This window comes from Sapajus apella, unplaced genomic scaffold, assembly GCF_009761245.1.
Source record: "Sapajus apella isolate SASKATOON/1434 unplaced genomic scaffold, GSC_monkey_1.0 scaffold29, whole genome shotgun sequence".
Classification (NCBI taxonomy): Eukaryota; Metazoa; Chordata; class Mammalia; order Primates; family Cebidae; genus Sapajus; species Sapajus apella.
The window spans coordinates 20,179,864-20,207,231 of NW_022436969.1; the positions used below are offsets into that span (position 1 = coordinate 20,179,864).

At 38.9% G+C, this 27,368-nt stretch overlaps 1 protein-coding gene across 3 annotated transcripts in view; it reads left to right on the forward strand.

Moving 5' to 3' along the window:
* TWSG1 (twisted gastrulation BMP signaling modulator 1) overlaps nt 1-27,368 on the forward strand; it is a 61,345-nt gene that overhangs the window by 18,662 nt on the left and 15,315 nt on the right. For all 3 annotated transcript variants that reach the window (XM_032293381.1, XM_032293380.1, XM_032293379.1), the window contains exon 3: nt 10,782-10,881. In XM_032293381.1, coding sequence (XP_032149272.1) covers nt 10,782-10,881 — 100 coding nt within the window. The remainder of the gene's footprint in view (nt 1-10,781; nt 10,882-27,368) is intronic.

The window sequence follows — 27,368 nt, forward strand, 5'->3', positions numbered from 1 at the left end:
GTTTGTAAGGGAAAATCCAGCAATACCATTCCTTTTTTTTGACTGGGAAACCGAGACTCAGGGCTTAAAACCAGAACCTGTAAGTCTAAGTCATTTGCTATCTTTACTAGAATATAATGTTTTTTCACTGACGTTTCCTTGTTTTATTATAGCAACAGGGTTAACAAATCTCTCAGATCTTTGCAACAAGAATGGAAATATTTATCAGTGACCAAGGGTCAATACAAATAAGATTCTTTCTCAAGTTGTTAGTTTCCATTTCTGACTAGAAATTTGGGAGTTCATACAATAAATGTTAACTCTCTCTCTCTTTTTTTTTTTTTTTGAGATGGAGTCTTGCTCTGTTGCCAGCTTGGAGTGCTGTGGCGTGATCTCGGCTCACTGCAACCTCTCCCGCCCGGGTTCAAGTGATTCTCCTGCATCAGCCTCCTGAGTAGCTGGGACTGCAGGCACATGCCACCATGCCCAGCTAATTTTTGTATTTTTAGTAGAGATGAGATTTCACCATGTTGGCCAGGATGATCTCGATCTCTTGACCTCATGATCTGACTACCTCGGCCTCCCAAAGTGCTGGGATTGCAGGCATTGATTACTGCGCCTGGCTAAATGTTAACTCTTAAAGCCTAGTCTTAGTCTTAGATAAATATCCTCCCTTCAGCTTATTTTGCATAAATAATTAATATCTCACCAGAACATCAGTTGTACAGTCATGCACTGCATAACATCATTTTGGTCAATGTCAGACAACATATATGATGGGGGTTGCATAAGATTATACTATTATATTTTTATTGTACCTTTTCTATGTTTAGACATGCAAATACTTACCATTGTGTTACAGTTGCTTATTCAGGACAGTAACATGCTGTACAGATTTGTAACCTAGGAGCAATAGGCCATACCGTATAGCCTAGGATTTTTTTTTTTTTTGGGAAAAAAGTGAGAAAAAAAGAAAAAGAGAGAAAGAAAAAAAAGAATGAAAGAGAGAAAGAAAGAGGAGAAAGAGGGAGAGAGAACGGGAGTCTTACTTTATTGCCCAGGCTAGAATGCAGTCTAAAAATGGGTATTGAAAACCTCTTTTATGCCAATAATTGTGCTTAACAATGGAGACAGGAAGGAATAAGGGAGGAAAAAAACAAGCAGCCAACCAATATTTCATTTAAACCTATGAAATGCTATGCAATTACTGAGGAGTGATTTACTTCCAATTATGTAGTCACTTTTAGAGAAGGTGTGATGTAGTACTGAGAAGAATGTATGTTTTGTGGATTTGGGGTGGAGAGTTCTATAAATGTTTATTAAGTTTACTTGTTCTGGGTCTGAGTTTAAGTCCTGGATATCCTTGTTAATTTTCTGTCTCGTTGATCTGTCTAATATTGACAATGTGATGTTAAAGTCTCCCACTATTGTTGTGTGGGAGCCTACATCTCTTTTAAGTCATTAAGAATTCACCTTATGTATCTGGATGCTCCTGTATTGGGTGCGTATATATTTAGGATCATTAGCTCTTCTTGTTGCATTGATCCTTTTACCATTATGTAATGTACTTCTTTGTCTCTTTTGATCTTTGTTGCTTTAAAGTCTATTTTATTAGAGGCGAGAATTGCAACTCCTGCTTTTTATTTATTTATCTATTTATTTATTTGCTCTCCATTTGGTTGGTAAATCTTCCTCCATCCCCTTGTTTTGAGTATTTGTGTATCCTTGCATGTGAGATGGTTCTGGATGCAGCATACCGATGGGTTTTGGCTTTTTATCCAATTTGCCTGTCTGTGTCTTTTGATTGGGGCATTTAGTCGATTTAAATTTAGGATTAATAATAATATATGTGAGTTTAATACTGCTATTTGATGCTAGCTGGCTGTTTTGCCCATTAGTTGATGTAGATTCTTCATTATGTTGATGCTGTTTACCTTTTGGTATATTTTTGGAATGGCTGATACTGGTTGTTCCTTTCTATGTGTAGTGCTTCTTTCAGAAGCTCTTGTAAAGCAGGCCTGGTGGTGATGAAATCTCTGAGTACTTGCTTGTTCACGAAAGATTTTATTTTTCCTTCACTTATGAAGCTTAGTTTGGCTGGATATGAAATTCTGGGTTGAAAGTTCTTTTCTTTAAGAATGTTGAATATTGGCCCCCACTCTCTTCTGGGTTGTAGGGTTTCTGCTGTGAGTCTGATGGGCTTCCCTTTGTGGGTAACCTGAGCTTTCTCTCTGGCTGCCCTTAGCATTTTCTCCTTCATTTCAACCCTGGTGAATCTGAAGATTATGTGCCTTGGAGTTGGTCTTCTTCAGGAATATCTTTGTGGTGTTCTCTGTATTACCTGGAGTTGAATATTGTCGTGCCTTCCTAGGTTGGGAAAGTGTTCCTGAATAATATCCTGAAGAATATTTTCCAGCTTGGATTCATTCTCTTCGTCACATTCAGGCACACCTATCAAACGTAGATTAGGTCTTTTCACATAGTCCCATATTTCTTTTTTTGTCTTTTTTTATTTTTTTTTTCCTTTTTGTGGAGAATGGGGTCTCGCTATATTGCCCAGGCAGGTCTCGAACTCCTGGGCTCAAGCTATCCTCCCACCTCTGCCTCCCTAAGAGCTGGAATTACAGGTGTGAGCCACAGCGCCTGGCCCATACTCCCATATTTCTTGGAGACTTTACTCATTCCTTTTTTAGCCTAGGATTATAGTAGACTCTACCATGTAGGTTTGTGTAAGTATATGCTGATGTTCATATAACAAGAAATTTGCCTAAGACGCATTTTTCAGAATGTATCCTTATCCTTAAGCAGTAAAGTATGACTGTATTTGGAATAAGAGTCTTCTCTAAAGATGATTGAATAGTATATAAAATCTGTCTTTTGGCTTATAAAAATTTGAAATTCTCTGTCATATTGAAGGTTTCCCTGAATATGAATTTAGTAAAATACATTTTGAATGATTAGATTTTTCCCTCAAACTTTTCATCCTGCTAGACTTTCATTTCATATAAGCTTTTTTTTTTTTTTTTGAGACAGAGTCTCACTCTGTTGCCAGGTGCTAGGCTGGAGTGCAGTGGCATAATCTCGGCTCACTGCAACCTCCGCCTCCTGGGTTCAAGCAATTCTCCTGCCTCAGCCTCCCAAGTAGCTGGGACTACAGGTGCACGCCACCGCGCCCAGCGAGTTTTTGTATTTTTAGTAGAGACAGCGTTTCACCATGTTGGCCAGGATGGTCTCGATCTCTTGACCTCATGATCCGCCCGCCTCGGCCTCCCAAAGTGCTGGGATTACAGGCTTGAGCCACCGCACCCGGCCCTTCATATAAGCTTTTAAAACAGTTTGGCAAAGTCTCTCTAAATACTCATGCTGGTCAGTAGAGAGTAGCTCAAACGTATAAATTTCAGTTTTCCATTTAGTGTAAAGTTTTAATTTTTTCCATCATAAAATTATTGAACAATGTGTTTACCAAACTTTATAGCATAGTTCTTTACACATAGAACATGTCTTATTCCATATTACCTTGCCTCTAACATTCAAGAGCAGTGGGCTACAAAAAGCTTTGAGTCAGAAGACCTTGTTTCAAAGTCGAAGTTGTATGAACTCACAGAAATCATGAAACCACTCATTCTCAGCCTTCTCTTCTTCACATGAAGAACGACTACAATTTCTCTGTAACTTGCAGACTAGAGAAGTAGAAGATATAGTCATTAACCAGTGAAGCCACAAAAAAATTAAGTATTGCATTCCAAATCACCGGTTTTGCATCTCTTAGCCAATGATTCCAATTTTACCTTTACAAACAATGATTAAACTTGGGCAATAGCATTTCTAGTTGTACTGAGAGTGAAATAACGCCTTTGATTAAATAACCTAAAAAGAATTACCTAAGTTTAATTATGGGCTTATTCTAAGAGAATAATAACTGTAATTATTAAAATGTTAAATTAATGAAAAATAACTTTTATATTTCTCATTTTAATGTTTAAAAAACAAGAATACCTAACCATAACTGGGGTAAAATTCCAGCCACTAATTGAATGAAGTTGTATAAATTTCATGACTTCATTTGAAAAATAAGGACAATAACAACATGACTCTGTGTCAGATTCAAGACAATGCATATAAAACACTTAGCACAGTGCCTGTAAGGATTAAATAGAACCCTTTTAAGGACTTTGGGGGAGGTGGTGGCAGTAAATAACTGGAAGCATTGAGTCAGCCTTTATTTTGGTCTTCTGTGAACTTGGTGTTTAGTTTTTATCACATGTTCCATTCAACTGAGCAATACCCAAGTTTAGTCATACTTAAGTTAGTAAAATATATAAATAACCCAGTCTAAAGAGAAAATTCTAAATTTCAGCTCTACCACATTTTCTAAGAAGTGGAGACTTTTAAATAATAGTAAAATAGAAGCTGATGAAGTTTATGAAGGTGATAAAAAATGAGAAACTGGACAAGGTGTGGAAAGAATTAAGAATTTAATCTCTTTCTGAATTTTGGCACATCAATGTACTGTTATGCAATGATTAAATTATGTTGGCAGATTTTTATGGTAGAGAAATGCTAATTTTTTTTAGATCAGGGTGGTATGTAATCATCGTTGTGTTAGACGTGCATAGGAATTTACCAAAGTGGGAGGAATTTGGGGTTTTTTTCTTGCTACTTAGTAGATATTTTCCAAATTCTTATATAATTAAAGAAATACTTTAAAAATTTTGGTAAAACTTTTATTTTTATATTGACTTTAGCCTTTCTGGTTATAGAAGACTTGGGTCGTTATAACTGAAACTAGGGGTAAAGTTTTCAAGTATCCTGAAGAACAGATTCTGCTTGATTTAAATGGGGCAGTTTCTGTGTTTTCCTGTAATCCTTGTTTCAGCACAGATTTTTTTTCTTTTGTATTTTCAATACTTGAGTTCAAAGCACTTTACAAATGTTTGTTATATTTAGAAACATCCTCACCACAGCTTTCTTGCTGTTAAAAATAGTATACATTTCTGGGGCCAGGCACGGTGGCTCACACCTGTAACCCTAGCGTTTTGGGAGGCCAGAGCAGGCAGATCAGGAAGTCAGGAGATCGAGACTATCCTGGCCAACATGGTGAAACCCTATCTCTACTAAAAATACAAAAATTAGCTGGGTGTGGTGGCAGGTGCCCATAATCCTAGCTACTTGGGAGGCTGAGGCAGAAGAGTCGCTTGAACTGAGGACACAGTGAGCTGAGATTGTGCTACTGCAATCTAGCCTGGTGACAGAGAGAGACTCCATCTCACACACATACACACACAAAATATGTATGTGTGTGTGTGTATTTCTAAATATGTTCACAACCAAACGTTATTCAATAATGTGATTTTTCAGAACATGTAGAATGAATAGAAAAGAATAAATTACTTGATGAGCTTCATAAAGCTGCTATTTATAGTTATTTGCATGTGGAAATTCATTGTTTCACTTTGTTTCTTGACATAAAAACAGTAGTCATAGAGTAGACATATTTTTGCTCTCTTTATTTTGCGGTAAGATTTTAAATGCCATCTGTTAAATTTGCCTATCTATTATATTTCTCCTGAAAAGTAAGAGGTGTATTTTTGAAAATGATAAAGGCGCAAATGCTGATTCAAAAGATTGGTTTGAGGAGCTGTTTTTCTTATTTGCCAAACTCCTAAAATGAATGCTGACATGAATTATGAAGAATAGAGAATATTTGATGTATGTGGAGGCTCATTTACCCAAATTATGAACATTTCTTAATATGGTGATTAAATTTCTGCTTTATTAAGACAAAAGTCTGTAGTAGGGTAAACAGAAAGGAGAATATTAGCCAGGATGTTGTTGTTTGGTGTCCAATGAGTTTTGATAGTAATTTTTACCATTAAAGTCTTAAACTGGATTTTTGTCTCTTTAATAGTACAGTGATTAAAGCTTATCTCTGTCCTTTCCCCCTTGTTTCTCCTTACCATAGCTTTTCACATGGTATTCTATCATTAAATTATAAAGCAGTAAGCATATGACTGCAGCATATTACTCTCTCACACCACCATGTAAAAGTGCAGGACAGGCATCTATTAAGAAGGTGTGAAATACATTTAATCTTCAGGGCTAGATAACCTGGGGGCAAGTTCAAGCTACTTTTAAATAGGCTGTTTGTTTTAACTTTCCATTTGTTAGCAGTAATCTCAGTCTCACCCACCTTTTCATTTTAGTTTAAAATACTTCACAAATATCTGACAGTAAAAGGTATAATGAATGCTTCACAGACTCAGATTTCTCTAATGGAAGCCATTAAATTGACATTCATTAAAAAAATTATTTGGCATAATATACAGTAATTCATTTAGCAACCTACCATTTGGAAGCTGCAGAAGAAGGAGAGACATTATATTGGAATAAATTTGTTGCTTTTCTAATTTGTTTCTCTTGAGTTGGTTTAGTTAATAATGTAAATGTAGGTTGAGCATCCCAAATCCAAAAATCTGAAATCCAAAATGATCCAGAATCGGAAACTTTCTGAGCATCGACGTGACATCAAAGGAAATGCTCATTGAAAGACTTTAGATTTTTGGATGTGGGATGCTCAACTAGTATAATGCAAATATTACAAAACCCAAAAACCTCAAAATCTGAAACACTTTTGGTACCCCGCATTTCAGATAAGGAATACTCAACCTGTATAAGCAACTAAGATAGTAAAAGGATATTTTCTACATATAATATAAATTTCAAAATTTTTAAAAGCTTTATTTCTTGTGACTAAGTGCTAACCTTTATAAATCTTAAAAAAAAAAAAAGATTGTTATTATTCTCATCTGATGGTATTTCTAAAAAGTATGTACTCAGAAAATGTTCTCTCACTCCAAAGACAAAGTATAGCTTTGGCAATTCTGGTTTTCTAGGTTTCCAACTAAGTTTGAGCTTATCTGAATCAAGCATCACCAGTTTTGTGAAGAAATAGCTATATTTCTCATTAAGTCCCTGCCTTTTCAGTCCCATTCTTTCTAACAGGCCCAGCAAAGTTACCTAATGTCTGTGTCACATGAATGCAGCCTGAGTGTATAAAATTCTACAGTACTAAAATATTACAATGTGCATATATTAGGTCACACATATACACTTATATAAAACTAATGAATTATTTAGAAAATAGCACAAGTGTTGATTCTTGAAAGTGCTATATAAGCTGGGCATAGTGGCTCATGCCTATAATCCTAGCACTTTGGGAGGCCGAGGTGGACGTCAGGAGTTTGAGACCAGTCTGGGCAATGTGATGAAAACCCGTCTCTACTAAAAATACAAAATTAGCCAGGCATGGTGGCAGGTACCTGTAATCCCAGCTACTTGGGAGGCTGAGGCAGGAGAATTACTTGAATCCGGGAGATGAAGGTTGCAGTGAGCTGAGGTCGTGCCACTGCACTCTAGCCTGGGTGACAGAGCGAGACTCTGTCTCAAAAAAAAAAAAAAAAAAGAAAAAGAAAAATGTGCTGTAACTTTTGGAGACAAAAAACAACAACAAAACCCAAGGAATTAAAATCAGCGCTGCAAAAAATGCCATGTTAGAATGATGGGCTGACTCCAATAGTCCAGAAATATAAGATGAATTTAATAGGGATAAATATTATGACCTATGTTTACATTTTAAAAGCACTGTATTGAGGTACGGAAATGAGAAATAATGGTTACATTGCACTAGTTAATTTTTTAAAACATATATATCAATAGCATTCCATTAGGTCTCAGATTTTTTTTTTTTTTTTTTTTTTTTTTGAGATGGAGTCTTGTTCTGTTGCCAGGCTGGAGTGCATTGGATTGATCTCTGCTCATTGCAGCCTCCATCTCCTGGGTTCAAGTGATTCTTCTGCCTCAGCCTCCCAAGTAGCTAGAACTACAGGTGCGCACCACCACACCCAGCTAATTTTTGTATTTTTAGTAGAGATGGAGTTTCACCATGTTGGCCAGGATGGTCTTGGTCTCTTAACCTTGTGATCTGCTCACCTCAGCCTCCCAAAGTGCTGGTATTACAGGCGTGAGCCACTGCACCCAGCAGGTCTCAGATTTTTAAAATCTTATTGAAATGATTTGTTGGAATGATTTGAAAGTAACACAGTTGCTGACAGCATATTGCTACCCCAAACAAACAAATTTTAGCCTTCTTTAATTTTAAAAACTAGTGTTCACAATCAAGAAGGTAAGAGGGATTCTCTGCTTCTTCCCTAGACATTATGCCCTAAGGAGGAGGAGAAAGAGGAGGAGGGAGAGGGAGGGGGAGTGGGAGGGGGATGATGATAATTTAGAATTAACAAACTTTCACCTAATGACAAAGCTAACAGCAGAGCGATACAATGTAACATCATGTCATGGGGAGCAAGTGATGAAACATGGGAGTAAAATGATCTAAAATGAGGAGATGAGGGAATAAAAATAGACATCATTTTGTTTTAAACAGGGCTTTTTTGGTTGGGAGTAACTAAAGCCTACTCCAATTGATACAAATATCTCAATGAAGAATATCTCCAACTGATAACAGTATCTCTAAGAACAGGAAGTGCATCATTAGGACTAGAGCATTATTAGAAATCAGAATGGCCTCTTCCCTCCCTTCTCTTCTTGTGACCATGAATGTCATGGTGCTTTATCTTTGGAAAGCAGGAATGGGGGAGCCATAGGGTAATTTTTTACCTCTTATTTTGAAATGGCCTTCTCAGCCCCAGCTTTGTATCATCTCCTAATAGAGATTGACGTGTTCATGTTCCTAACAGAGATTGAAAAATATCTGTTGTATTTCCAAAATCTTGGAAGACAATCTCATTGACCAGCTACAGTCTGTTTTCTACCTCTGTTCCGATTATTTGTAGCCAGGAAGAAGAAAGGTGATATAGTTCAAAACAGAGCTGGAGACAGACAGGAGGGTGGGAATCAAGGGCAGGCGTTCCAAACTGTTTGGTGCAGGTGCCATGAAAAATTAGAATGGCTTTGTTGAAGAGAAATTATATTTGGAGGAGGTGGGTCTTAAGGAGCAGGCTTCTGGGAATCAGGCTTCAGTTAACGAAAGAAAACACTTAAAACTTCATAAGACTGGGACAGGCTATTTTGGATTATAAGTTCCTTATCAACTGTGGGCTGCAATGGCCATTTGTTGATGGAACATTGTAGAAGAGATTCAGGTGTTAGATGGCAGGATGGTTTTGTTGACCTGTGAAGTTCCTTCTAAGCCTGAGAGTAAAATCAGTTTTATCATAAGTTATTTCTACCAAAATAATAAAATATATTTTTCTTATAAATATATATGGTATCTTAAACCAAGGAAAGTAATAAGTGATGGCTATAGAATTTCCATTTCAGTTGGTGTGGGAAGTAGAAAAGTTCCTTTTTAAAGTTTCCTTTCTTGTTAAAGAATAAATCATAAGTGTGCTAATAATTCTTTGTTAAGCCCAATTCTATATAGCTGTTAAACATGCCATGCTTACAGGCACATAATATATTCTATGTCCTTGTACTTTAACCAAGATACCGGTGCTGGACGTGCTCACAGGCATGTCCCAGCTCTCCATTGCTTTTACCTGTTTAGAAAAGTTTTAAATTGTTAGCCAATTGAGTTTTAGTTTAGATTGTGAGGTCTGGCTCCTGCCAACAGAGATTAGACACAGCAGTAAGGTTGACCCTGAATGCATAAGGGATAAATTTGTCTGTTTTCTTTTGTTCATTGTAGTCTGATGGCAAGATGGCTAGTGAGAGTATCCTTCCTGCAGTCCAGGAAGTAAAACTTGCATTGCTAAAAAATCCTTTGTCTCCTTGCTGATTTTTCTTTGCGGCACTGAGCATCTGTTTCCAACAGTTGGGTTTGTTCAGGAGTAGCAGTCTGGTGGCAAGGGGAGAGCAGGGGCAAGCGCTAAAGGAATTGCTTTGGAGCTTCTTGTACTATCATTGTAAGCTATCTTAGCTCTTGTGGAGTGACAAACCACCCTAAAGTTTAGTGGGTTAAAACAACAACCATTTATTTAGCTCTTGTTTCTGTGGGTTGGCAGTTTGAGCCTGGATCAGCTGGGTGGTTTTCTGGCCTTATTCCTGTGTCTCTTGGCAGCTGCTGGTTGGTTGGAAGCTGGCTGATCTAGGATGGCAGCAGGTGGACTGATTTGTCCGCCTTAAGTCAGAAGTGACCTAATGTCATGTCCACTGAACTCTGTTGATCAGAGTGAGTCTCAGGATCACCTAAGTTCAAGAGGTCTAGAAATTGACCTTGTCCCTTGATCAGAGGAGCTGCAAAGCCACATTGCAAAGAGGGGAGACCTAGGGAGGGGAATAATTTTCACCTTCTTTGCAAATAATCTACCATACGAACCATATTGTTTTCTGTATCATGGAACAATAAAAATAGCATTTTAAAAGGTTCTTTTATTCACATTTTACATATTGAGAAACGCTACAAACCCCTATTTGTATAGATAAATTTGGATAATAAATATAATAGCTGAAAAGCAGGTTTTGTTCTTGTACTGAATTATTTGTTGAAGTGGTGTGAGTAGTTAAGTTATGGATTATAAAATAAAATATTTTCCTTCTTTCAAAATAAGGTAAAAGCATTCAAAATATGTTCACTGAATGTGTCCAAAAAAAAATCTACCTGACATTGTATATATTTATGTTCTGTTGAATAGTTAATAATGTTGAATAAAATAATGTTGAATACAAAATTATGTCAAGAATATATTACTGTAAATGCAAATGTGGCAGGGTTTTTTGCTTAAAAAGTAACAGTTTTATATATAGTTATTTGGAATTTGAAGTTTAACCATCTGTCTTATTTCTAGGAGCTCTGCCAGTGCCGGCCAGGTGAGGGCAATTGCTCCTGCTGTAAGGAGTGCATGCTGTGTCTTGGGGCCCTTTGGGATGAGTGCTGTGACTGTGTTGGTAAGTTGATACCAAGTGAGACTTCTTAGTATTTCTTATCCCAGAATCCTTGGCTTTAAGAGACTTTAAGGAATATAAATGTAGTTTATGTGTATAAACAAGTATGTGTGTGAAACATAGAGAACATTGTATTTTTACATTCAATTGTATTCAACAGTATTTGCATATACATGTATTTAAAAGTGCTTATCCGTGAGAAGTAGGAGTGGGGGAGCGAGGGCAGAACTTTTAACTTTTTATTTTGAAAGTTTTTATACTGTTGAATTTTTTATAAGCAGCAACATTTTGTTTTTTTTTTTTTTAATAAGAAGTAGGTTTTATCAGAAGAAACATTCTCTAAAATGTGTTAAGTAAAAAAAGCCAGGTTCAAAAGTATGTTTCTAGAATGCTATCATTTGTGTGTTAGAAAGGAAACTTATGTGTGTAGGAAGAAACACCTTTCAGCCCTTCTCTGACCAGTTAACTCATTCTCAACTTTTAAAACCACAGTTTAAGTATCCGCTTTCCTCAGAAACCTTCCTTATTTGACTGAGATAGAGGATTCTCTGTGCTTCTGATAGATCATTTGTTGCTCCCGTAATTGTTGTTTTGCATGTTTCTTCAACAGAGTATAAACTCCTTAAGAACAGGAATATAGTCATATTGATCTTTACATTATCCTTTATCAAAATAGGCTATATCATATACTTTGAAATTCGTATAGTACTAAAACAATCCCATCTGACTTCTTTCCAACCCTTTGATCCTATGCCCAGAGACTACCACTTTCAACTTGTCAGTGTTGCTTTGCTTCCATAATTCTGATAACCCTATACTACTCTCTTGATTCTTTGACTTTAGAAACTATCAGTTGACTTCCTCTTATGGTAGACAAGCATTTAGTTCTCTTACCTATTACCTTCCCAATGTGATTTTATCACTCCTTTAGTGAAATCAGTGTTTACCCTAATAACTAATGAATTAGTAATATTATATACTCATTTGATGTGTAATAATGTAAGCACACTAATTCATTAAATGAGTTATCCCGTTATCTGTCTTTCTGCCTTTTGGGTGTACTTCTTGAGATACTTCCTAATCTTTTCACCCTTGTATTAATTTTTTAAATTTGTGCTTCCTTTTTTAGTTTCCAAGAGCCCTTCTCTGATTGTCCTTTTTGAAGGAACATACTGTTCTTGTTTTATATGTAATCTTCTGGGATTATTAATTATACAGTTTTGTGGTTGCTGTTGAGTTTTTTTCTTCTACTCTTTGCATGGTTTCCATTTTCTTAGGTGTCTGGTGACCCTTGGCTGTCTATTCTTATGTAGAATTTAGGTACTCCAAAACAGATTGGGAGCCCTGTGCTTGTGGACAGGACATGGAATCTAGTTTGCCTCACTAAAAGGTGGCTGGAGGATAAACTGCCTTTTTCACTGACAAGCCCTCTACTTCATGTCTATAGATCTCTCCCTTTAGGATTTCACAGTTTTTCTAGAGAAAGAGCTCCTGATTTCCTGATGGGGAACCGGGAGATGGTAGGGTAAGTGACAGTATTCCAGGCTGCAAATGTTCTGGGAACCCAAGGGATGAGGTCATGATGAAGAATAGGCATACTTTTATTTACTTTCCTTGTTTTTTTCCCCATACTCATCTCTACCCTTTACCATTTTTGGCATTCCCAGTCCAACAAGACCTCTTTGGTTTAATTTCTCTAAAGAATAACTCTCTCATCTTCTACAGTTGTGGAAGAGACAGGGACCTGAAGGTGTAACTACACACAGAATAGGCTTGTCTCTGCCTCATTGGCGCCTCCAGCTCCTAAGTCTCCCCATTGTTCTGTGGGGCACGTGGCCTGTGCGAAGACTGCTCAGTCAGGTACCTTTAGCTTTTAGCTTCTCCACAGATAGAGTTAGTGTTTCCATTTCTTGTTTTTCTTTAGTGTTTTGTAGTGAATTCTGAAAGAATGGGGGCAGAAGTGTTTTTTCCTCTGTCCTCTTATATTCTTCTTAGTATCTCTAACAGCTAGCTTTGAGTTATTTTAGGTCATTAACTATATATTAATTTAATATGTGCAATGAAACTAAAAAAGAGGAAATAGCCGTCTTTAATATATACATGTCAAAAAATTTTTTTGAGACAGGGCATGGAATCTAGGGTCTTGTTATATTGCCCAGGCTGGAGTGCAGTGGAGTGATCATGGCTCACTGCAGGCTCAACCTCCTCGACTCAAGCAGTCCTCCTGCCTCAGTCTCCCAAGTAGATGGGACTACAGGCATGAGCCACGACACTCAGCTAATTTTTGTAGTTTTGGTGGAGACAGGGTTTCGCCATGTTGCCCAGGCTGGGATCAAGTGATCCACCTGCCTTGGCCTCCCAAAGTGCTGGGATTACAGGCGTTAGTCATTGTGCCCAGCCTCACACATAAGAATTTAATTTAAACATGGATGCTAGAATATACAAATGAACTTTTACTAATAATATTGACTAAAATAATGTGTATGTATGCATGTGAGAGTGTGTGTGTATGTAAGTATATGTGTGTTATATATATGTGTGTCTTAACCATCACACCATGATGACAGTGCTGTTCAGCATCTTCTTTTAGGAAGAGATTTCTACATTTTTTCCACCAAGAAAGAATAATTATACACGCTTATATCTCTACAATTTTAGAAGCACCTGGTATGCTTCTAGGCTAGTTCTGATTTTTTTAAAAGGCAAGCTTATTTATCTTTAAGGGTTGGATGTCCAGTTTTAAACTTTGAATAAGTTCATAATGTAATTTTATCTTTCATTTTAAATTAAGTTAATCTTTCTACTTTCTAGGATAAAATTGAGATATTCTAGTTCTATTTATACAGCAATCCTCCTCCTTGTAGGCAGTTCTCTTCCAGATTAGGCTTTCTTAACATCCTTTGCAAAACTGTGGCTGCTCCTCCTTTTTAAGATGAAATAGTCCCAATACTTTTCATAGGTGGGGCACAGACCTCTGAGAGAACCCAAATTAGAGTGCAGCCTTCCTTTCCTCTCTCATTCTGTGGACTTTAGCACATACTTTCTCTAGGAAGCTTTCTCCTGTGGCTCCCTTGTATAAAAGCTTCTCTTTTCTGATTTTTTTCTTAAGGTAAGGGTAACCACCATAGTTCATTTTTGTCTTTGCTGTCCAACATATTCCTCAAATCCTATGTGTTTTGGATCCTAGATCTCCACCCACAAGCTCTTTTTTGCTTTTTTTACTGTTTTTTTTACTTTTCCAAATGTACACAAAAATAGAGAGTACAGTGATCTCCTATGTACGTACTACCAGCTTTAACAGTCATCAGTACATTGCCAGACTTGTTTCATCCATTCATCTGTTTGTTGGTATGTGTCTCTTTCCTCCCCTACAACCTTTTGTTTTGCTTGGGTATTGTAAAGTAAATCGTTTCACTATTACCCCTGAGGTACTTTAGTTATACATCTCAAAAAAAGAGTATTCTTACATAACACAGTGTCATTACTATATCTAATGTAATTAACACCACATCTTTATTTTATTTTTATTTTTATTTTTGAGACAGTTTTGATCTCTCGCCCAGGCTAGAGTGCACTGGCACAATCTCGGCTCACAGCAACCTCCACTTCCTGGGTTCAAGTGATTCTCCTGCCTCAGCCTCTCAGATAGCTGGGACTACAGACACATGCCACTACACTCAGATAATTTTTTGTATTTTTTGTAGAGATGGGATTTCATCACATTGGCCAGGCTCTCTTGAACTCCTGACCTCAAGTGATCTGCCTGCCTTGGCCTCCCAAAGTGCTGGGATTGCATGCGTGAGCCACTGCACCCAGCCATTTAACAGTACTTCTTTAATATCATCCCACTCAGATCATACTTAGATTTCACTGATTGACTAAAATGTTTTTTACAGTCGTTTTACTCAAGATCCAACAAAATTTACTCACTGTACTTGGTCGTTAGATTTCTTCAGTTTCTTATATTCTAAAACAGTTTCTCCTCCCCCTCTTTCCCACCCTTTAATATTCCTTTGGCTTTTTGAAGAAACTAGTCAGTCATGATTGCTTTCTTCAAAATAAACTACATTTTTTAATTGGCTGATTGCTTCCTGTAGTTATTTAACTTGTTACTTGGTCTTCTGTATTTCCTGTAGACTGGAAGTTAGAGATAAAGGCTTGATTAGATCGAGGCTCAATTTTATTCAAAGTTTAAAGGAACAGTGGTACAGTGTACACAAAGGCAAACAATATCCAGACGTCCTGCTCTTAGTAATGCTAAAATTGATCCCATGAGTTCAGATGGTGAAAGTCTGATCCGTTTGTGATAAATGTCCCCATCAGCCTTTCACCCGGTGATTGCACCCTTCCTTAATGACCATTGCCTGAGTCAGCTACTTCATTAGAAGTTGTAAAACAGCCAGGTGCCATGGCTCATGCCTGTAATTCTAGCACTTTGGGAGGCCAAGGCAGGGGATGGATTACCTTAGGTCAGGAGTTCCAGACCAGTCTGGCCAACATGGTGAAACCCCGTTGCCACTAAAAATACAAAAATTAGTCAGGTGTGGTGGTGGGCACCTGTAATCCCAGCTACTAGGGAGGCTCCAGGAGAATCGCTTGAACCCAGGAGGTGGAGGTTGCAGTGAGTTGAGATTATGCCACTGCACTCCAGTCTGGGCGACAGAGACTCCGCCTCAAAAAAGACAAAAAGTTGTAGAAAAATGATTTTCTATTTTTATCTTTATTTCTGCAGTTATTAGCTGGAATTTTTCTGTGCAATGTAAATGGAATCATTCATTACTACATAGTAACTTAAAATACATTTTAGAAAAACATGAAATGATGACTGATTTAATAATAGACTCTTCAATGGCATTAAGATATTATAACTTTGATTCATGTTTAATGTGCATTAAAAGTTGGATTCTGCCTAAGCATGATGGCTCATGCCTGTAATTCCAGCACTCTGGGAGGCCACAGGAGGAAGATCACTTGAGCCCAGGAGTTTGAGACCAGCCTATACAACATAAGGAGACCCCATCTTTACAAAACTCTGGGAGGCCAAGTCAGGCGGATCACTTGAGTTTGAGACCAACCTGAGCAACATGACAAAACCCCTGTCTCTACAAAAAATACAAAATTTAGGCCAGGTGCAGTGGCTTACGCCTGTAATCCTAGCACTTTGGGAGTCCAGGGCGGGTGGATCTCGAGGTCAGGGGTTTGAGACCAGCCTGACCAACATGGTGAAACCCTGTCTCTACTAAAATACAAAGATTAGCCAGGCACGGTGGTGTGCACCTGTAATCCCAGCTACCCAGGAGGGTGAGGCAGGAGAATCACTTCAACCTGGGACGTGGAAGTTGCAGTGAGCTGAGATTGCACCACTGCACTCCAGCCTGGGTGACAGAGTGAGACTCCGTCTCAAAAAAAAAAAAAAAATACAAGATTTAGATCACACCTGCAGTCTTAGCCACTTGGGTGGGGGTGGGGGTGGGGAGTACGGAGGGAGAATCACTTGAGCCCAGGAGGTTGAGGCTGTAGTGAGCCATGTCTGAGCCACTGCACTCCAGCCTAGGTGACAGAGTGAGACTTTATCTCAAAAAAAGGAAAAAGAAAAAAAAGAAGGAAAAAGAAAAAACTAGGCCAGGCACACAGGCTTACACCTATAATCCCAGCACTTTGGGAGGCCTAGGTGGGAGGATTGCATGAGCCCAGGAGTTCAAGATCAACCTGGGGGGCCGGGCATGGTGGCTCACGCCTATAATCCCAGCACTTTGGGAGGCCAAGACAGGTGGATCATGAGGTCAGGAGTTCAAGACCAGCCTGGCCAAGATGGTGAAACCCTGTCTCTACTAAAAATACAAAAATTAGCCAGGCATGGTGGCACGCACCTGTAATCCCAGCTACCCAGGAGGCTGAAGCAGAGAACTGTTTAAACCCTGGAGGCAGAGATTGCAGTGAGCCGAGATTGTACCACTGTACTTTAGCCTGGGCAACACAGCGAGACTCCATAAGATCAGCCTAGGAAACATAGGAAGACACTGTCTCTACAATAAAAAACAAATATTAAAAATTAACTGGGGCATAGTGGTGCATGCTTATAATCCTAGCTACTTGGAGGGCTGAGACAGGAGGATCATTTGAGCCCAGGAGTTTAAGGCTGTAGTAAACTATGATTGCACCCCTGTATTCTGCACTGTGGCCTGGGTGACAGGTCAAGGCCTTGTCTCAAAAAAAAAAAAATTAATAACGTGTCAATGAAAACATGGCAAGCATGAACTTTGCATCTTGAACCACCTGTTTAGCATGTTGTAGAGTACTATAATTCAGTGATGCACTGTTTGTATAATGTTGATATAGAAATACCAGATTCTTTGTGGTATCAAGATCATTTGTTGTACTTAATAAATTGGAAGCATCATAAGCTCCAAGACCATGCTGGGAAGGCTGCTGAAAACCTGCTTAGCAACCACAACTTTGCTCATTTTGCCACACCAGCTCATATAGCCTAGATGTCCCTCACTGTGGTGACTGGAAGAAAGGGGCACAGGGAAAGAGCCAGAAAAGGTGGCTGGTGTCAGGTGATGGGCACAGTGCCTGCAAAACCCAGGAAAACAGGATCAGACAGCTCTGCACTGGGAACACAGCCCTGAGACAGGCTCTACCACCTAATGGATCGAACATTTCTTCCTTAATCCTGCTGTTTGTTAGGCAGATTCCTTGAACTCTAACTTTGAACTCAGGGCTACAGTTCCAGTACTAAACTTGATGGGTCTTGGCATCTTCCTTTTGGAACATCCAGGCTTTTCACTAGAAACTCTCTCTTGTGTCTCAGATCAGATCCAGGTAGATCCGTTGGTTCCTTCACAGAATGGATTTCTGTCTTGCTTCACTTTAACACATATTACTTTTCTAATATTAAGGAATAAATAGGTGCTAGAAGTTAAATTTTTCCATTTTTTGTTTTAAGAAAAACTATGCAAATTGTTTAGATACATCATTATTATTAATTTTAATTGACAAATAAAAATTGTATATATTTACCCAGTGTAACAGTTTGTTTTAAAATATGTATGCATTGTGGAATGGCTACATAGAGCTACTTAACATGTATTACCTCACCTTTTCTGTATATGGTGAGGAAACTTAAAAATCAACTCTCTTAGCAATTTTCTTTTTTCTTTTGTTTTTTCTTGAGACAGCATCTCTGTCACCCAGGCTGGAGTGCAGTGATGCTATCACAGCTCACTGCAGCCTCAACCTCCTGAGCTCAGGTGATCTTCCCACCTCAGCCTCCTTAGTAGCTGAGACTATGCTACCATGCCTGGCTAATTTTTAAATTTTTTGTAGAGATGGGGTCTCAATATGTTATCCAGGCTGGTCTTAAACTCCTGGACTCAAGTGATCCTCCCGCCTTGGCTTCCCAAAGTGCTGGGATTACAGGTGTGAGCCACAGTGCCCAGCCAGCAATTTTCAAGAATATAATACATTGTTATTAACTGTAGTCACTGTGTTGTACAATAGATCTCTTGAATTTATTCTTTCTACCTAACTGAAAGTTTGCATTCTTTGATGGACACCTCCCTTTCCCCCAGCTCCTGGTAACTACTCTGCTTGCTGCTTCCGTGAGTTCAACTTTTTTAGATTACACATGTAAGTGAAATCATGTGATATTAGCCTTTCTGTGTCTGGTTTATTTTACTTAACATAATGTCCTTCAGGTTCATCCATGTTGTTGTAAATCAGGGTCCCCAATCCCTGAGCCATGGACCAGCACCAGTCCACAGCCTGTTAGGCATGGGCCACACAGCAGGAGGTGAGCAGCAGGCAAGCGAGCAACACCGCCTGAGCTCCGTCTCCTGTCAGGTCAGCAGCAGCACTGGATTCTCACAGGAGCTCCAACTCTACTGTGAACTGCACATGCAAGGGGTTTTGGTTACGTGCTCCTTATGAGAACCTAATGCCTGATGATCTGAGGTGGAAGCTTCATCCTGAAACCATCCCGTGGCCCCAGTCTGTGGAAATATTGTCTTCCATGAAACCAGTCCTGGTGCCGAAAAGGTTGGGGACCACTGACCAGATTTCCTTCTTTTTTTAAGGCTGATGAGTATTCCATTGTATATAAAATGGAATTGTATTTTATATTGTATAAATATACCACACTGTATATATATACCACATTTTCCTTATCCGTTTTTGGACAATTAGGTTGATTCTCTATCTTGACTATTATGAATAATACTGCAGGGAACACGGAAATGCAACCATCTCTTTGACATACTGAGCTAGTTCTATTTTTAATTTTTTTAGGAACCTCCATATTGTTCTCCATAATGGTTGTACTTATTTACATTCCCACCAACAGTGTGCAAGGATTCTCTTTTCTATGTGACCTCTCCAATACTTGTTGTCTTTCATCTTTTTGTAGTAGCCCTTCCAAAACATATTAGGTAATATCTTATTGTGGTTTTAATTTATATTGCTTTGGGCTGCGTGCGGTGGCACACATCTGTAATTCCAGCACTTTGGGAGTCCGAGGCAGGTGGATCACTTCAAGTCAGGAGTTCAAGATCAGGCTGGCCAACAAAGTGAAACCACATCTCTATTAAAAATACAAAAATTGGCCAGGCACAATGGCTCACGTCTGTAATCCCACCACTTTGGGAAGCCAAGGCAGGCAGATCACCTGAGGTCAGGAATTTGAGATCAGCCTGGTGAACATAGTGGAACTCTGTCTCTACTAAAAATACAAAAGTTAGCTGAGCATGGTGGCACCCACATGCAGTTCCAGCTACTCAGGAGGCTGAGGCAGGAAAATCACTTGAGCCCCGGAGGCAGATGGTTCAGTAAGCCAAGATCATGCCACTGCACGCCAGCCTGGCAACAGAGCGAGACTCTGTCTCAAAAAAAAAAAAAAAAAAAAAAATTAGCTGAACATGGTGTGGCATGCTTGTAATCCCAGCTGCTTGGGAGGCTGAGGCACGAGAATTGCTTGAACCTAGGAGATGGAATTTGCAGTCAGCCAAGATAGTTCCACTGTACTCCAGCCTGGGCAACAGAGTGAGACTCTGTCTCAATAAATAAATAAACAAACAAATAACAGAGTGAGACTGTGTCTCAATAAATAAATAAATTAAAATAATTATTTTTTATTGTTTTGATGATTAGTGATTTTGAGCATTTTTACGTATACAGCACATATCTCTTAGCCATTTGTATGTCTTCTTTTGAGAAATGTCTATTCTGATTCTTTGCCTGTTTTTTTTTTTTTTTTTGAATCGGAGTGTCACTTTTTGCCCAGGCTGGAGTGTAATGGCGCAATCTCAGCTCACTGCAACCTCCATCTCCTGGGTTCAAGCCATTCTCCTTCCTCAGCCTCCCTAGTAGGCGGGATTACAGGCACCCGCCACCACACCTGGCTAATTTTTGTATTTTTAGTAGTGACGGGGTTTCACCAAAAAATTAGCCAGGTATAGTGGCATCTGTAGTCCCAGATACTTGGGAGGCTAATTAGGAGGTGGAGGTTGCAGTGAGCTGAGATTATGCCACTGCATTCCAGTCTGTGTGACAGAGCAAGACCTTGTCTCCAAAAAAAAAGTATTAGGTCTATGATGGTTGTCTATACTGAACATGAACATGTACAGAATTTTTTTCCTTGTCATCACTCCTTAAACAATAAAGTATAACAACTGTTTGCATATTACATAACAGTATGTTCACACTGTGTTATGTATCATAAGTAATCTAGAGATTATTTCAAGTATTCCCCAGGCTGTGCATAGGTAGGTTATATGCAAATACTATACCACTTTATATAAGAGACTTGAGCATCTGTGGATTTTGGTGTTTTCTGAGGGGGTCTTGGAACCAGTCGCCCACAGATCTATCAAGGGATGACCATAGTCAAATGATCTTGACAAAGGAGCAAAGGTAATACAATGGAGCAAAGATAGTCATTTCAACAAATGGTACTGCAACAACTGGCCATCCCTATGCAAAATATTAATCTGTACATAAATCTGTTTCACAAAAATTAACTCAAAGGAGATCGCAGACCTAAATAAATGTAAACACAATACTGTGAAACTCCTAGAAGATAACATAAGAGAAAATCTAAATGACCTTGGATTTGGCAGTGACTTTTTAATTTTTTTTTTTTTTCAGACAGGGTCTCTACTCTGTTGCCCAGATTGGAGTGCAGTGACAATATCCCGGCTCACTGTAACCTCGACCTCCCAGGCTCAAGCCATCTTCCACCTCAGCCTCCCAAGTAACTGGGACTACAGGCATGTGCCACCATGCCTGGCTAATTTTAGTATTTTTTGTAGAGATGGGGTTTTGCCATGTTGCCCAGGCTGATCTTGAACTCCTAAGCTCAAGTGATCCACTGCCTCAGCCTCCCAAAGTGCTGGGATTACAGGTGTGAGCTTTTTAGATACAACACCAAAGGCACAATACATGAGAGAAAGAACTGACAAGCTGAACTTCATTAAAATTAAAAATTTCTACTCTGCAAAGACATAGTCAAGAAAATGAAAAGATCAGCCATAGATTAGGATAAAATATTTACAAAAGTTGTATCTAATAAAGGACTGTTACCCAGGACATACAAAAACAAGACAAGAATGCCCTCTTTCACCACTCCTACTCAACATAGTATTGGAAGTCCTGGCCAGAGCAATGAGGCAAGAGAAAGGAATAAAAGGCATCAAATAGGAACAGAGTAAGTCAAACTATCCCTGCTCTATCTAGAAAACCCCATAGTCTCTGCCCAAAAGCTCCTTGAACTGATAAGCAACTTCAGCAAAGTTTTGGGGTACAAAATCAATATACAAAAATCAGTAGCATTTCCATACACTAATCAGCACCCATGCCGAGAGCCAAATCAGGAACTCAGTCTCATTCACAGTTGTCACACAAAAAATAAAATACCTAGGAATACACCTAACCAGTGAGATGAAAGATCTTTACAATGAGAATTATAAAACACTGCTCAAAGAAATCAGAGATGACAAAAACAAATGAAAGAACATTCCATGCTCTTCATTTATCTGTGATTTAAACAGTAAATCAGTATCATTTCAATGGTGATACTGGCCAGGTGCAGTGACTCACACCTGTAATCCCAGCACTTTGGGAGGCCAAGATGGCAAATCACTAAGTTTAGGAGTTCGAGACCAGCCTGGGCAACTTAACAAAACACCGTCTCTACAAAAAAAGGAAAAAAAAAGAAAAGAAAATTAGCTGGGCATGATGGACCACACCTGTAGTCCCACCTGCTAGGGAGGCTGAGGCTGGAGGATCACTTGAGCCTGGGAAATGAAAAAATGCTAAGTATCACTAATTATTAGAGAAATGTAAATCAAAACCACAATGAGATACTATCTCACATCAGTCAGAGTGGCCATAACAGAACTACCATTTGACCCAGCAGTCCCACTACTGGGTATATACCTAAAGGAATATAAATCATCTACGTTAAAGACACATGTACATGTATGTTCATTTCAGCACTGTTCACAAGAGCAAAGACATGGAATCAACCTAAATGCCCATCAGTGGTAGACTGGATGATGAAATTGTGGTACATAGACACCATGGAATACTGTGCAGCCACAAAAAAGAATGAGATCATGTCCTTTACAGGAACCTGCATAGAACTGGACGCCATTACCCCTAGCAAATTATCACAGAAGCAGAAAACCGAAGACCGCATGTCCTCATTTATAAGTGGGAGCTAAATAATAAGAACACATGGACAGAAAGAGGGGAACAACAGATACTGGGGCCTACTCAAGAGTGGAGGCTGGGAGGAGGGAGAGGTTCAGAAAGAAAAAAAAGACTATTGGGTACCATGCTTAGTATCCAGGTGTTGAACTAATCTGTACACCAGACACCTGAGTCATAGGTTCACCTATATAATGTTGGAGTTTTGGAGTGCAGGGGAGTGCTCAGCTCGCTCCCTGGTGGGCTCCAGGCTCTTGGTCTCCCACTCTCAAGAATGGGAGAGGGGACCATGGTGGGTACACTCGTAAAGTAAATACTGTACTGGACCTCAAAGGTATTTGCAGAAAGATTTATTTAGGTGGAGAAAAGAGAGAGGAAGAGAGAAAGCTTCCACGAGAGACTGTGTGGAAGGGGACCCCAGAGGGGAAATCCACCTAGATGAGGGAGACAGGGACCTTTAATCTGGGAGGAATTCCCACCTTCTCCAAGCCCTCTGGCCAATAAAAAGAGTTCCTTTAAACTGCTGCTGGAGCGATTGACTTACGACCTTTTCCCACGCCCTCGAAAATTAAACAGAAGCTGTTAAATCTCCCAGATGGAGAAGTATGGGAAAGGGACATGGCGCTGGGAAGTTCTTGAACTATGCCCCCTTGTGGATTCGTAAAGAGAACACATTCCCTCAGTAACAAACCTGCACATGTATCCTTGAACCTAAAATAAAAGTTAAAATGTTTTTTAAAAATAGATCCAGAGGAAAAAACTATAATGGACAATACAATTTTATATAAAGGAAATATAGCTATCCATGTATCCTATTGTAGAATAAAGAGACTTTTTTGAAAACAAATTCTTAGTATTTTTATTAGAAGTGCATTGAATCTATAAATCCATTTGCAGAGAATTGATAAAGTTTTAATATTGATTATTCCTACCCATAAGCATGGTATCACTTTCTTTTTAATGAGAAACTCAGATGAGACTGTACTGAAGAGTGAACTAATTGTAGACTTTTAAAACTTGGTGCTTCTTTGATTAAAGATATGTTGAAGAGAAAAAAAGATCCTAAGTTCTTAACATCAGGCATTCCCTGTATACCGTGTGGCTCATTAGAGGATTTGTCTAGTAAAACAGTTTTTAATTCTTTAAAATGTCAGTGTAGCAATGTCTAAATTGGATTTGATCTAGTGAGCCATGGGATATTTTGTGAAACTTAATAATAGCTAATGCTTTCATAGCATTTCGTATGTGTCAAGCACTCTCTATGTATTACTTCATTCAGTCCTAACAACAAACCTAAAGAGTGTGAGAGTATTATTTTCCCTCATCTGTTCCACATATGAGAAAACTGTAGCCAGAGCTTAGTGGCCTCCTAAGGTCAGATAACTAGTATAGAGGAAAGCCAGGGTTCCAGCTGCGCAGTCTTGCTTCGAGGGTCCATGCTCCATGATCCATTATGTTACACGGCTTCTTGATGTTACACATTATTCAGCTTCTTGTGAAGATGAAGGTGAAGGTGATTATCATTCTAAAATCACATCACATACACAGTAGCCTTCATCTCTAGCCATTGATAACTATACTCGTGAGCTAGTAATGATGTTGGCTTTAATAGTTATTTACAACTACTGATTTTTCATGATCTCCAAAAAGACAACTGGAACTGAAGACAAAGCTGTAGTATATAAACTGTAGATTTTCTCTTTGGATTCAGCCAGATCACCTGAGAACTGAAGACTTAGACTGCATTGTTGTGGCTCTCTATAAAATTGCCTCAGCTTTACACATTGAGTCTTCATTTAGAGGCATTGTATAAATATGACAATTTGAGAGAGGACAGATGGTGGTGAGATTTTTATGTTTATCAAAACAGAGCTCAGGTTTTAAAAGATTAAGGAAAGCTTCCCTAGACAATGCCGTGCCCTCATTTTTCACTTTTAGTAATTATTTGTCTCAGCAGTGTGTCCTTTTGGCTTCACTCCCTCTTCTAATATCATCAGCCAAATTGTTTCTTTCTTTTGTAACTTGTAGTTCGAAAATAATAGGTGTTGTTTTGCTTTCAGAAAAAAGACAATTATAGTGTTGATTTGGTTCTTTTAAAAAACTGTATGCAGCCGGGCGCGGTGGCTCAAGCCTGTAATCCCAGCACTTTGGGAGGCCGAGGCGGGTGGATCACCAGGTCAAGAGATCGAGACCATCCTGGTCAACATGGTGAAACCCCGTCTCTACTAAAACTACAAAAAATTAGCTGGGCATGGTGGCGCGTGCCTGTAATCCCAGCTACTCAGGAGGCTGAGGCAGGAGAATTGCCTGAACCCAGGAGGCAGAGGTTGCGGTGAGCCAAGATCACGCCATTGCACTCCAGCCTGGGTAACAAGAGCGAAACTCTGTCTCAAAAAAAAAAAAAAAAAAAACTGTATGCACCCTCTGGATATTCTGATTTATTCCCTATATTCATGCTGAGGAAACTAAGCACCAGCAATGAAAACTTCTGTCTACTCGCACCCCTCTCACAATGAGATCTATTTGATCAGATGCTGTAAATCCCGTCAGCTTTTCTGGATAACTGCCGGCACATTTTGCCATAGGGATCTAACTACTATGGCTAGTCTCCTGCCATCTGTTCTTCTAATGCAACTGTTCTGAAACATTTTTTTTTTGAATCTCAGGACTCCTCTACATTCTGAAAAATTCAGTCTTTTGTGATGGGTTGTAATAGTTGAAGTATATAAAGAAAATCCAGCCTCACATAGCTGTGTAATTGAAAAAGAAAAGAGCATTTTAAATAGCCTTGTCCCACCGGAGTGGTGGCTCACGCCTGTAATCCAAGCACTTTGGAGGCCAAGGCGGGTGGATCACCTGAGGTCAGGAGTTCAAGACCAGCCTGACCAACATGGTGAAACCACATCTTTAAAAAAAAAAAAAAGCCTTGTCCAATAATTATGTATCTGGAGTATTGGATTAATATATTCAATATTTTAAAGAAAACTACTCATGAAGTAATAATTTTGCATATCTAGGTAGATTACTTAAGGTTCAAGTATTATGCTAAATTTTACAAAAATATAGAAAACAAAGCAATCTAGCATCGACTGCTATTAACATATATGTATTTCTCTTCAAAATATAATTTAAAAACTAAAATTACTACTTGAACATAGTAAATTCAAGCAATGCCAAGAAGGCATTTGTAATGAAATGCCTCCCTTCTTTATACCCCTAGTCGCTCCTTCTCAAGTTGTATTTATCATACAAGTAGTAAAGAGCTATATATTTCAACCTATTTTTGAAATATAGTATACATCTGAAAGTATACCCCACAAGTATACAGCACAATAAATTTACATGAGCTTTACACACCCCTGTTACTAGCATCCATATGGAAAACCAGAATGCTGCCAGCACCACAAAAAGCCCCATTGTGCTTATTTGCATGTTTTAACATAGTTGTGCTTAAAATTGTAAGATACCTTTTAAAATAACTATATTTATTTAAATCAAAAAGTATTTAGTCTTTTTTTTTCATTTAGAGAAAGCTTTCTTTTTTTTTTTTTTTTTTTGAGATGGAGTTCACTCTTGTTGCCCAAGGCTGGAGTGCAATGGTATGATCTCAACCTATGGCAATCTCTGCCTCACTGAGTTCAAGTGATTCTCCTGCCTCAGCCTCCTGAGTAGCTGGGATCAAGGCATGTACCAACACACCCAGCTTATTTATTTATTTATTTTTAGTAGAGACAAGGTTTCTCCATGTTGGTCAGGCTGGTCTCGAACTCCTGACCTCAGGTGATCCACCTGCCTCGGCCTCCCAAAGTGCTGGGATTACAGGAATGAGCCACCATGCCTGTCCAGGAAAGCTCTTACGTGAACCATACATCTCAGAGAGCTTTAGTTTCCTCTTTTTGTCAGCACTGGAAAGTTCTAACTTTTGAGAAAGTTAACCATACTTAGAAATAACAAGAGGCGGCTGGTTCGTGGTGGCTCACACCTATAATCCCAACACTTTGCGATGCCAAAGCAAGCAGATCACTTGAGGCCAAGAGTTCAAGACCTGCCTGTCCAACATGGTGAAACCTCATCTCTACTAAAATACAAAAATTAGCTGGACGTAGTGGTGCACATCTGTAGTCCCAGCTACTTGGGAACCTGAGGCAGGAGACTTGCTTAAACCCAAAGGAAGAGGGTGCAGTGAGCTGAGATTGTGCCACTGCACTCTAGCCTGGGCGACCGAGCGAGACTCCATCTCAGGAAAACAAGAAATAACAAGAGGCTCTCCCCAATAAACTCTATCAGCAACTTTAGGTGACCAACAACAAAAAAATTGAGGTGAACCACTTAATATCAAAATATGTCTTACTTACAATGACTAAATAAACAAGTTTGAAGAACTGAAAGACCAGTATGGCTAGATGTTCGTAAATAAGGGGAAGCATAGAGAAAGATGAGTGAGAGAGGTAGGTCAGCACCAGGTCTTAGAGACCATGGAAAGGAATCTGAATTATATCCTAAGTATAATAGAAACTAATGTGAGAGTGTGTGGTGGTAATATCTGAATTACTCTTTTTTTTTTTTTTTATTTTTTTGAGATGGAGGCTTGCTCTGTCACCCAGGTTGGACTGCAATGGCACAATCTTGACTCACTGCAACCTCCGTCTTCCAGGTTCAAACAATTCTCCTGCCTCAGCCTCCTGAGTAGCTGGAATTACAGATGTGCACCACCACGCCCAGCTAATTTTTGTATTTTTAGTAGAGACGGGGTTTCACCATGTTGGCCAGGCTGGTCTCAAACT